At 37.5% G+C, this 12520-nt stretch overlaps 1 protein-coding gene across 1 annotated transcript; it reads right to left on the minus strand.

Annotated features, from left to right (window-relative positions):
- Window positions 1–1379: 1379 nt before the first annotated feature.
- On the minus strand, window positions 1380–12180 carry LOC126816468 (39S ribosomal protein L3, mitochondrial). Its single transcript, XM_050543076.2, has 9 exons — window positions 12060–12180; window positions 10313–10528; window positions 9217–9307; window positions 8233–8361; window positions 6733–6832; window positions 6268–6328; window positions 5446–5557; window positions 3803–3880; window positions 1380–3188 (listed from the first exon to the last, which is right to left on the minus strand). The coding sequence occupies exons 1-9, from the start codon at window positions 12146–12148 to the stop codon at window positions 2940–2942; spliced, it is 1125 nt and encodes a 374-aa protein (XP_050399033.1). The 5' UTR covers window positions 12149–12180; the 3' UTR covers window positions 1380–2939.
- Between the last annotated feature and the right edge of the window lie 340 nt (window positions 12181–12520).

Here is a 12520-nt window from a genome sequence, read left to right on the forward strand (position 1 = left end):
CCCTGGAAGAAGCCCCAGCAAACCTATCCATCCCCTGGAAGCCCCATCAAACCTATCCATCCCCTGGAAGCCCCAGCAAACCTGACCATCACCTGGAAACCCCAGCAAACCTACCCATCACCTGGAAACCTCAGCAAACCTAGCCACCAGCTGGAAACCTCAGCAAACATAGCCATCCTCTGGAAACCTCAGCAAGTCTCAGCAACCCTACCCATCCCCTGGAAGCCTCAGCAAATCTATCCATCACCTGGAAGCCTCAGCAAATCTATCCATCCTCGGGAAACCTCCGCAAACCTACCCACCCACTGGAAACCTCAGCAAACCTACATCCTCTGGAAGCCTCGGCAAACCAATCTATCCTTTAGCAAACATCCCCATCGATCCTCTGGAAGCCTCTGCAAATCCAAATCCATCGTCTGGAAGCCTCAACATACCTACCTACCCCCTGGAAGCCCCAGCAAACCTACCTATCCCCTGGAAGCCTCAGCAAATCTATCCATCCCCTGCAAGCCTCAGAAATCCTATACATCCTCTGGAAGCCTCGGCAAACCAACCTATCCTTCAGCAAACATCCCCATCGATCCTCTGGAAGCCTCTGCAAATCCAAATCCACCCGTCGTCTGGAAGCCTCAACAAACCTACCTACCCCCTGGAAGCCCCAGCAAACCTACCTATCCCCTGGAAGCCTCAGCAAATCTATCCATCCCCTGCAAGCTTCAGAAAACCTATACATCCTCTGGAAACCTCAGCAAACCTACCCAGCCTCTGGAAACCTCAGCAAACCTACCCATCCTCTGAAACCTCAGCAAACCTACCCATCTGCTGTAAGCTTCAGTCAACCTACCCACTCATTCTCTGGAAGCTTCAGTACAGCAAACCTGCCCATTCATTCTCTGGAAGCTTCAGCAAACCTGCCCACTCATTCTCTAAAAGCCTCTGAAACCACCGCAAACCTACCCATCTGCTGAAAGCTTCAGTAAACCTACCAACTCATTCTCTGGAAGCTTCAGTACAGCAAACCTGCCCACTCATTCTCTGGAAGCTTCAGCAAACCTGCCCACTCATTCTCTGAAAGCCAAAGCAAACCTACCCATCCTTTGGAAGCTTTAGCAAACCCACCAGCCCTAAGTCAAGTTTATGCCATCTTAAAACGGTAGCAGTATTGTGTTTTATCCAAAAATACATCAGGTAGAAAGGAAATGAGGGGTTTAACTTTTGCAAACGAGATACAAAGGACTTTGATTTTCCATCCAAATGACTGATCCCTCCCTGTTCCTTGCCAAGCCCTCCATTCTGCACCACTGACTCCGTCCAAGTGAATTTTCTGAGCAATCACCGGGCTTGTATTGGTACCTACTTGTCAGAGAGTCACACGCTAAATTTTTCATAAAATCTATTAGATATAAACCAATTTTACAAACTATTTAGCACTACATGTCTTGATGATACAAAAACAATCTGACTATACATTCAAGCCTGGACATAGGGCACCTGTCATAGACAAATTATCAGATGTATAATTATCAAAAAGGAAATGAAATGGAATGGTGTTTAACATCCTACTCCGAACTGAGCTAATGAAGATGAGCATACAGTGTGCTATGAGGGAAATTTTGCCAGGACAGTGGCACTACAGCCTACTCTCAGATCGAATTCCAACTGTCAAGGGATCTTTTACGTGCATGCCAATGTGTACGCGGGGCCTCAGTTTTTCTTCCCATCTGAATGACTAGACAGCTGTCCCTGACAAGGGGGAACCATGCTGGTAAATCTGGATGAACTTTCTCTGCCAATGCAGGGATTGAACAACTGACCTCTGGGCTAGCAAGCCGGTGTCTTAACCCCAGTATAATTATCAGACAAGGTATATATAACGTCTGATAATTTGTCTGTGGTACTTTACGTCCAGGCTTCTATATATACATGTATGTAAGGGGGTTGGATGGCCAAATAATTAGCCTTTGGGTTATCATAAGGTCTGTCATTGAGTCAACTGGCGTGGCTTTGATTCCTCAGTTGTACATGGCAAGGAGTAGGGTCGCCTGTCCAACCTTGTGGGTTTTCTATGGGTCCATCGGTTTCCTCCCACTGCAAAAGACCCCTACACGCAAGCGAAATGACCTAGTTTGTATTGAGTGGACGTTTAACCCCAGTTCTCTCTCTATATATATATATATATACGTTTATATATGCTGTGTGATAATTTGTGTCTGACTATGTCTGTAACAGGTGCTTTATGTCGGCTTGTATACATTAATGTTTGACTCAACAATATAATACACCTGGCCCCAAGTTCCCAAAGCATTCTCAGACTTAAGTTAACAATTTACTCAAAATTGTTCGCCTTATTTTAACTCAAACATAGCACTTTATAAAACTTTTGGTTTTTTAATGTTTCAAATACATCAATAAGAAACTATGTACAAAGTTTTGTGTTTCTGGATTAAAAATATTATTATCATAAACTGTGATTGGAAGTAGAGTAAATTCTTAACTTAAGTCTAAGAATGTTTTGTGAAATCGGGGGCCAGAACCGGTTAATATGATTCCGGTCCATAAACTTGGGCCACATCAATTTAAATTTTTGTTCTTTCTGAACACTGTGTTTCATCTTTTTTTATGAAAGTCCTTTGTGCACTTCTCAAAAACTTTTACTTCTTAATCTTAAAGTTTTGTCATATGACTTAGGTGGCTATTCTTTTTAAATCTGTCGTATCATCTGGAGTTGAGTTCGGCATATTCAAGGCAACAAGAAGGCATACAGTTGATGCTTCTGTGCCGTAGTACAAAATAAAATTGTGCGACAAGCACCTGGTTTCGTGGGAACAGGTCACATTTGTACTTTGTCTTCAAATCTATAAAAAACATCCACGATTCCTGACCCTTCAACAATGTTCACTGATATTGTCTTTTTCAAAAGTCAACACACAAACACATTCTCACTTCTTTTCTGCAGCAAATTTCACGGATTCCTCCGTAAACTGAAACAAGTCTTTATCAAAATATTCCTCTTCTATAGGTTCTGTAGCATCCTCCGGGTACCATGTAGGCATCGGAGGTGGATTCTCAGGTGCTGGTTTACGTAGAGGTAATTTTGTGTCCATCACTCGAACGAATCCATGTGTATTTCCTGGAACGTTTTGTCCAGTCACGTATAAAACATTATATTTCGTATTCACCCTCCAAATCTGAATAAAAAGCAAATGATATTAAATTGAAATCAAATGAGTTTTAAGGTCCTACTTTTCTCAGAGATACAGAGAGAGAGAGAGAGAGAGAGAGATGTGGTTTTAACCTCCACTTGACACAAGACTAGGTCATTTCGGGACTAACATATGGTTAATTTTATTTCACTATTTCGCTTGCACATAGAGGTCTTTAGCAGTGGGAGGAAACCGGAAGACCCAGAGAAATCCCACGAGATTGGACAGGAGATCTTACTCCTTGTGACACACAAACGGGGAATTGAAACCAGGCCAGTTGATTCAATGACAGAACTTAAGATGCAGCGCGCACACGCTAACCATTTGGCCTTCCAATCTCCCAATTTTGATCATTAAAACAGTACTGTGCCAGAAGGTCAATATAATAAGAGTAATGAGGACAGCCATACGACATGGCAGTGTGCTACGATTTCAACTTTTCCGAGACAGAGACATTTCAGTTTGTTCTTAATGAATGTGGACATGGGACCTTGTTTTTTAATCCCATCCAAAAGGCTAGACAATTTTTTTTTCTTGCCTCACCAGAGGATTTAGAATAGGATGGTAAAAGTAAAACTGTCTGATAAAATAAAACTGACCTTTAACCCTCTTGCTGTTCGCCATCTATTACCCATCAATCCAGGCATTTTCTTGCCCTTCCATATACCTCCCTTGAACTAAAATAACAGAGTTAAATATGCATTATGGGAGATTAGATAAAGAGCTGGTAGTTCTCACTATAATAGTTAAAAACTAGATAATGTAAAGGCAATTTGCTGAAAATTTCAGTCAAATTGATCCACTATGAACCAAGATTTTAGCGATTGAATTTTCGGCCTAGCCTCGATCATCATTACTAAAGTCGATCATCATTACTAAAGTCGGTATCATAAAAAACAGTCTCGATTATCCATTTCATGATTCAATTATGAATGAAAATTGAGCAGCAAATGGGATCCTAATCCAGTAAATATCGATGGCTAGCGATGACATCGAGAGTTGATTAAGGTCTGGATAAGTTAATTAATGTCTAATTAATAATTCAGATAACATTTCGGGCCTGTAATAAGCAGATTTAGCTCCTGCATAATGTATGTTTAATAAACATAGAGCAGTGTTTGTCGGGGAAGGTCCTGATTAGAGAGGAGGAAGGCTGCAGCCAATCGGCCCCCAAATATTAAATAGCCACCTAATTAATTCTTAAACAATTTGGTACCATAAATAAGTATGTCATAGCGCCATACACGTGGGAGGGGTTCATTGTCAAACTTGACACTTCAAGGAAGGGTTGATGAAAACTGCCGATTGCTGGTTTATCCTATCCTTGTTTGCTTTCCTATCGGTTCTTGCATAAGATTTACTGTTTAGCATACCTTTGCTTTAGTGGGTTATGTTTAATTTGACGTCAACGTCAACCGAGAATACTGCAAGAACTGGCCGTGGCACTGCAAGGGGAGTGGGTCAGATTGCCCCAAATCATGATTGGACGGTTGATTAGGAGCATGTCACGACGAATGGCTGAATGTCTGAGGATTGGTGGAGCAATTACTAATTATTAAGACAAAAATCAAAAACGTCTATTTTCACTTGACAGTGCATCTATTTGCGAGTGAAATGGGGCCGTCAGATAAGCCGCCCATATGAACTGTTTATGTTCATGTGTAGGCAATTGGCCTGTTATTAACATACACTGGTTACCTCTAATAAAAACAGCAGTGCATTTCCACAGTCTTGTATTGTTTCTGAAAATCCCCTACTTTTTTTGAAGAGTATATAATATTGTATGTTAGTGCCAAATAAATCTATCCATCTGCCATACTGACACACAAATGCAATTTGTGACGGATAATGGCCAGACCATGCCCCCTTTTCACTGTTGACGTAAGGGCCCCGTGACATTTTCAGACAGGGGCCCCATGAAAGCTTCTGTAGAATGTTCAAAAAATTTCAGAAATTGAAATGAAATGACTGTTCTGCTCCAACTGGACTAATTAGGACGAGCATACACCATACAGTGTGCTATGAGCAAAATTTTGCCTGGACAACAGCACTACCGCCTACTCTTATATCAAATTCCAATTGCTAAGGAATCTTTTAAGGGCACGCCAATGTGAACACATTTTTTTTTTCGTCCATAAAAGACTTGGTTATTTGTGCCCAAAATAGATTAAATTGTCCAGTCACCTGTGTCCAGATTAATCCATGTCCTGAAGAAAATAAACCTGAAAGAAAGATACATTACCTTTCCTCCTGCTGTCGTACCCATTCTACGATGTGTTTTCGTGACTCCGTGAGATTTTGGCATACCCTTCATACCCCATCTTTTAACAACACCTTGAAAACCGTGGTCAATTCTACAAAATAAACATTTACACCTTGAAAACCGTGGTCTTTTCTACAAAATAAACATTTACACCTGGAAAACCATAGTCTTTTCTACAAAATAAACATTTACACCTTAAAAACCGTAGTCTTTTCTACAAAATTAACATTAACATGATTCACAAAAGATTTACACATGCGTAAATGTTTCTTGGTATTTTGGGGGGGGGTCACCAATTCATATCATCTGCACTTTTTACAAAAATACCATATTTCCTCTGCTTAATCCATGCTAAAATGTACTCAATTATAATATTTGCAACTGACATTCGTATTCAAAACAGCCTCAGGCTCAGCATATGATTGAAAATCTGACTTAGATGAAAGCATCGTTCACAAGTGTTTGTTGAACTCTTTTAAAAAACACTATAAATAAACTGATATCAATTCTTAAAACAATTAACTATAACACATACTTATGGAAAAACAGCTACTTATTTATTTGGGCAACATTTCGAAGAGTATTCAAGCTAATACAGTAATACAATACTGATAACGTTGAGAGAATACTCTTCGAAACCTCGCCCAAATGAATAAGTAGCTGTTTTTCCATAGTTTAATGCTCTATCTAGTTATTAAATGCCTCTCAAAGATTACAATTCATAAAAGTCGGATTTTTGGCAGATCAGCTTCAAATTCTGCATAGCCAGAGTTTGTATAACTAGCGTAAAATGTAACTTACGTTTTGGCTGAACAATCTACGACATCACCAACTCGGTAGTGCATTACATTTAACGGTGTTCCTGAAACAAATAAATAATAATTTGCTTGTGTGTAGGGGTCTTTAGTAGTGGGAGGAAACCAGAGGTCCTGGAGAAAACCCACAAGGTTGGACAGACAACCCTACTCCTTGTCACATACAACTGAGGAATCAAAACCACGCTTCTTGACTCTCCTCATATATTATCTGAGGGTACAATAGTTCTTGTGGGTAGCCATAGTTATTGACATGATTCAAGTGGTTTAGGGCTCCAGTTTCTATCAATCCAAGTGCTAAAGTGTTAAAATAAAGTTTTGTTAAAAAGGGGAATAACTCTCGACAGTTACAGTAAGAAATCATTGAAGATTAATAGAATTCTTCCTCTGATATAGGTAGAAAAACGAAAAAAGGTTTAGAAACTATAGACTGTCGAATTAAATGATTTACCTGGCTGTACAGCTGCATTTTCTGTGATTAAAAATCGGGTTAATTTTTTTTTGGGTGGGACACCAGATTCCATAAATAAATTATTATATTCCTTCGTATACTGTAAATATAGAATCATGTTTAAAATTATGTCATCTTCAATGTTTATATATTTTATTCTTAAGAAATGAAATGAAATGAAGTGATATTTAATGTACTATTTTTCCGTAACAAGAATGGCAGATCTCCTGATCTCTGGAATACTATGGACACCAATAAACCAAAACAATCATTCTGAAGCAATACATATGCCAAGTTTGACAATATACACTGTATGGGTTTACTGGAGGCTAATACTGTGATTACAATTTCACCATTAGGGGACTAATAAGTCATTATTTAAAAAGCATTTAATGAAAGCAATAAATGGACAACATCGCTAGGTTTATTAACTGCAACAGTTCAATGGGGATACTCTCACCATTATCAAGCAAGGATAAAATCATACAGAAGGCTATATACAAACCAGCAACAATAAAACTACATGTAATTAATGTAAATTAATAGACTTATAAGCCATTCAAAAACACCATCATATGGTGTTAAAGATTAGTCAGAAACAAAATTCTGAAACCTCAAGGTTGTGTTTGTTCATGAAGCTAAACCGCCCATATCATTAGAGTAAATTCAAAAGACCAAAAACAAAGCTCAAGCCGATACAGGAGAAATAAAGAAACTGTAGAGATATTTAGTTTTAAACACATCCGTGAGTACTAAACAACAACAACAACCAAAAACACAAACAGGGGTGACTATTGTTAGTAATTTTCACTATTGCGATAGTATTGCTATTGGGTAAACAGCTATTGCAATACCATTACTATTGGGGATTAAATATTGCGATACTATTGGACTATTGCGATAGTTTGATTTGTTTATTAGTTTAGGTTTAAAACAAACTGTCGGGTATACATTTATTATAACATTTAATCAAACTAAAATCAATGAAACACTAGAAAGTTCTAGGCAATGTTAGTTAATATAATGACTACTAGTTTAAGTACTAGTAGTAACGGAAAACATAACAGTGGCTCTGGTATATTGATGGATACCGACTTTTAATCTCTAATAAAAACACAATCTCGAACACGTATTTTGGAAGTAAATATTCGACAAATACGAGAGAATTATTTAGGAATTTGTGCTATTTAACTTTCCCTATTACAAACTATCGAAACAATCGATAATTTGGTTGACTATCGCAATTTTTATCGATAGTTTCATTTTACTATCGATACAGACTATCGGCAGTCAAACTATTGCGATGCATCGATTGTTCGATGTATCGTTACACCCCTAAACACAAACAACAACAGCAACAAGCACAACCACAATAAACAACAAACAAACAAACAACAACAACAAACTCCTTTAAGTTTTTGACGGTCATCTGTTTAACCAGTGAAAGTGAAACAGACATTCCAGATAGATAACAACAATAATAGTAAAAAGTTTACTCACTATTCGAGGATTTGTACTCAGAGCTCCAACAACAGCAACACCGTATTTATTTCCCCACCAAGGTTTCCAACCAGCTGATTTCATAAATTTTTCTGGTGGTGTATATCTAATTACATGATTGTCTATAATCTACAAACATTAAAACGTTCAAATAGTAAACAAAAAGTCTCACAGTTTAATACATGCTAAATATGAACTCACATTGATTATTTAACATTTAATCCAGCAATTAAATACGCCATACAGTGTGCTATGAGGGAAATTTTGCCCAGGCAGCGGCACTATGGCCTACTCTTATATCGAATTCCAACTGCCAAGGGATCATTTACGTGCACACCAATGAATAAATGGGGACTCGGTTTTTTGTCCCATCTGAACAACTAGACAGCTGTCCTTGTCCTGCACCACTGAAAAGGAAAAACCACATCAGAAAATCCTGATGAACTTTCTCGGCTAATGCAGGGATTGAACACGCGACCTCCATGCTAGCGGGCCAGCGTCTTATCCACTTAGCCACCATGGCTCACTTTTAATTAAGAAAACAAAATCTAAATATCAATGATATATAATATTCCGGTTTGGATTCAATCAGATTTATACAAGCCTTTCAGGTTTCTCCACTACCAATAATAGATGGCAGCGTCTTGTTTAGCTCCTGTGCTTTAAGAAACGTTTGGTATCCAAGGACCTTTTTATTTTGTGTTTTTAACAATTTTCAAGTGTAAATAATTTAATTAAATCAACCTGTCCATAATATCATATTTATTGTATTGGACGTTAAATCTTTAATAAACAACAACAACATGTTTAGCTCCAGAATAGATCGATAAAATTTCAATTTATCATAACTTTGTAAATACTGAATAGAATTGAACCATTTTTGAACTGATATTCATATTAGAAATTAAACTTTCAAGTTTGCAAGGGTGTGTACATTGTATTTCTGGATATCTTCTGGATATAAAAACAAACTGAATGACTTACTTGTAGCATTGTAGTTGTGAATCTTTTACCCTCTTTCGTCCATTGAGGAACAACTCCAATTTTTATGGCTAATACTCCCGTTCTACGAGTACTGGAACAAAAATAATTATATATTACACAGGAAGGATTGTCTGAGAACCACAATATTTTTTTTGTATGACCTAAATACCCAGACAGCCTGTAAAATATTATTAGACGCAACTCAGTTACATCGACAAATTATAAGCTTTAAAGATGCATTATGTAAGAGCTAAATCTCCTACTGACGGTCTTTTTTATGGCTTCAAATGTTGTATAAATCATTAATTAGATATTTATTCACATGACAAGCCCATAATCAACTCTCTAGGCTATCGGATGGATCTGATTTTAAGTAGATTAGAACACTGTCGGCATTCAAAAAGATAATCAAGACATAAACATGATTGTCAATTATTGGGGCTGCGATAATAAACTCAATTTAAACTCCCTTGTGAAGCACTGGGGCTGCAATAATAGACAATCTAAGCTACATTTTGTCAAAACTTTGACATTTATTAATATTTCATTATCTATATTTCAACTATTATAGCAAGAACGCCCAGCTCAGCTGTTTATCTGAATCTTACATAATGCATCTTTAATTTAACTAACAAACTGAAAATCTGAGCTGTAAAAATTATCAAATGATTGATACTGTGACATAATAAACAGATTCAAATATGTGCTGCCCAGGCACAATCCCTCAAATAGTTGTCTTTTTGTTCGGCAATATGAGTATTTTCAGACACTCATGGCAGAGCCTATAGAAATGAAATGAAATGAAATGGGGTTTAACATCCTACTATTCTGTCAGAGCAGAGAGAGAGAGAGAGAGAGAGAGAGAGAGAGAGAGAGAGGGGGGTAACTGACTGCATGCAAACTAGGTCATTTCGGGAGTAGAAACCAGAGAACCCAGAGAAAACCCACAATGTTGGACAGGGGACCTTACTCCTTGTCCCGTACAAGCATAGAATCGAAACCACGCCACTTGATGGATGCAATGTGCATATGATAACAATTCGGCCACACAACCCCGCTCAGACTATAGACTGGATTACCAAGACCAGAGACTTACTATTTGTTGTAGTCATTTCTTTTCCATGGACCATCTTCTAAAGGGCTAAAGACTCGATCAAGTCTCTTCTTATAAACATCTTTCATCACATCATCTAAAAATTCTTCATTTTCTTTCGTCAGATTTTCGTCCAAATCTGTAGTTTTTTGTTTAACATACCAGGCAGCAGGAGGAAAAGCTTGTCTATGTCGAATTTGTTGAAGACACGTCCACGATCTGAAACAATGGTAGGAGAAGAGAAGAAAATATTAATACCATTTTTCAAAAAAAATTTGGAAATTAAATCAAAATTTTCACATTCTATCATTATTGACAACAAACTTAAAATTTACAAATTAAATTAATATTTCACGTCTTTTATTTATTAAACTTTTTCATTATTCAACTTTAACAACCTTATTTCTGTTGCAAGCAAGCTACCAAGACAGGCACAGTGTAAGATGAAGGAAATTTTTCCCTAACTACGGAGCATCAACCTACTCTTATCTCGATTTCCAAATGTTAGGGTTTCTTCAAAACCCTGCCAATGGTACATGTATATGTAGTAGTGTATATTTGGTTGTCAATTGTTATATATTTAGTATTAAGAAGTAGCCTCTTTCATCCTGTGTATGGTTTTAGTTTATTTAGTCAGTTAACTCAGTTCTTTAATAGTCTTGTTCAACTAGACACTTCATATAGCTTGTAGTCTTGCTTTTCTATGTCATCTGTAGTTTCCACCTTATTTGGAGTGAGTAGTAATCGGTAACTTAGATACTGTTCTAACATCCTGTTTCACCTTTGGTGACTTTTTCTTACATCTCCATCTTGGATACATCATTTTCTTCCACAGCAGCGAATTTACTAACTCAGTGTTTCGCTCTTTTGTACATGTATATATGGTTTTCATGATTAGCTCTATAATTCTTCATTTCTTAAAGGTGCTCTTGTCTTCTACTTCTTTCTGTAAATAATTGGCTGTTTTGTTCCTGTGTATTGTAAATAAACTGTATAGCCGTGTTCCTGTCTTGTCTCTTTTGGTTCGTGGATAGTCCGTCGTCCATCGATCCTGCTACATATACATGGGCTTTGGTTTCTTCTTGCAATTTCAGACTAGAAGCTACATGTATTCCATACCGGGTCTTCCATTCTGCATACCAGAGAGTCTGATCCTTAGGATTTTCCTCTGCCAGGACTCAAAAGTCGTTAGACTGAGTTAGAACCGTCATTTGACATTTTGTGTCGAGTCTGAAAGGTTGCGATTCCCCAGTTGTACATGGCAAAGTAGTAGGGTCGCCTGTCCAACCTCGTGGGTTTACTCCGGTTTCCTCCGGCCCACTGCTAAAGACCCCTATACGTGCAAGTGAATTGTTGAAATAAAACTGAACCATGTGTTAGTCCCGAAATGACCTAGTTTGTGTCAAGTGGACGTTAAACCCCATTTGTCTCTTTCTCTCTCTGAAAGGTCGAAGGACTAAAACGTTGTGCTACAGTACCTAATAAACTTTACAGGGCGCCGAGTTTCTGGCCCTCTCGTGACTGATATCTGTCAGATAAACGTTCCTGGTGAATGCGTGTGTCGGATAATTCAGATTAGTCCTTTTCTGATATGATAGTTACGAAAAATCTTGACACTTTGACCTTTATTTTAATCACTTTCTGTCAGAAAATTTTAAGTCTGGAGTTTAATGATTGTCAACTTTCTGCGTTCTGTCACACCATTTTGATATGGAAGATAAATTTTCTAAACTCTGCGTATTGATTTTACCTGCTGTTATTAATCTTTTCTAGAAGGACGGACGTGAAATTACAGTTACTTATTCTGCACAACACATTTCCTATCCTGGGGGCTGCCATCTTTAATTTTGATATCGCTTACATCATGATCAATCGATCATATTTTTATCGGGTTTTTACAATGGGTTGATTAATTTGTGCAATATTTCAAATCCTTTAAAACCTAAAATAAATATATGAAATGGAAAAACGCCTATAGTTTTCTGTAATTAATTTCATTAATACAAAAAATTCGTTAACGATGTAAGCAGTTCAATGCGAATTTCTTATATCAAGGGAGACAAATCCAAAAACCATAAAAAGGAGTTATCTCCCCTATACTACAATCTTGAAGATTTATTCTCTTTTTTTTTTTATTGAATATAGAAGGTGACATTTAAGAGAAAGAATAAAAGTGTGAGATCAATTATTCCACATTTTTTTTCATAACCT

Source organism: Patella vulgata, chromosome 3 (assembly GCF_932274485.2).
Source record: "Patella vulgata chromosome 3, xgPatVulg1.2, whole genome shotgun sequence".
In the NCBI taxonomy this organism is placed as follows: domain Eukaryota; kingdom Metazoa; phylum Mollusca; class Gastropoda; family Patellidae; genus Patella; species Patella vulgata.

Coding starts and splice junctions, on each gene's coding strand:
- LOC126816468 (XM_050543076.2), bottom strand. CDS start 12,148: ATGGCAGCCCCCAGGATAGGAAATGTGTTGTGCAGAATAAGTAACTGT. Junction 8,362..9,216: donor TCACAACTACAATGCTACAA/GTAAGTCATTCA, acceptor TAATGTTTGTAG/ATTATAGACAATCATGTAAT. Junction 6,329..6,732: donor AAATGCAGCTGTACAGCCAG/GTAAATCATTTA, acceptor TATTTGTTTCAG/GAACACCGTTAAATGTAATG.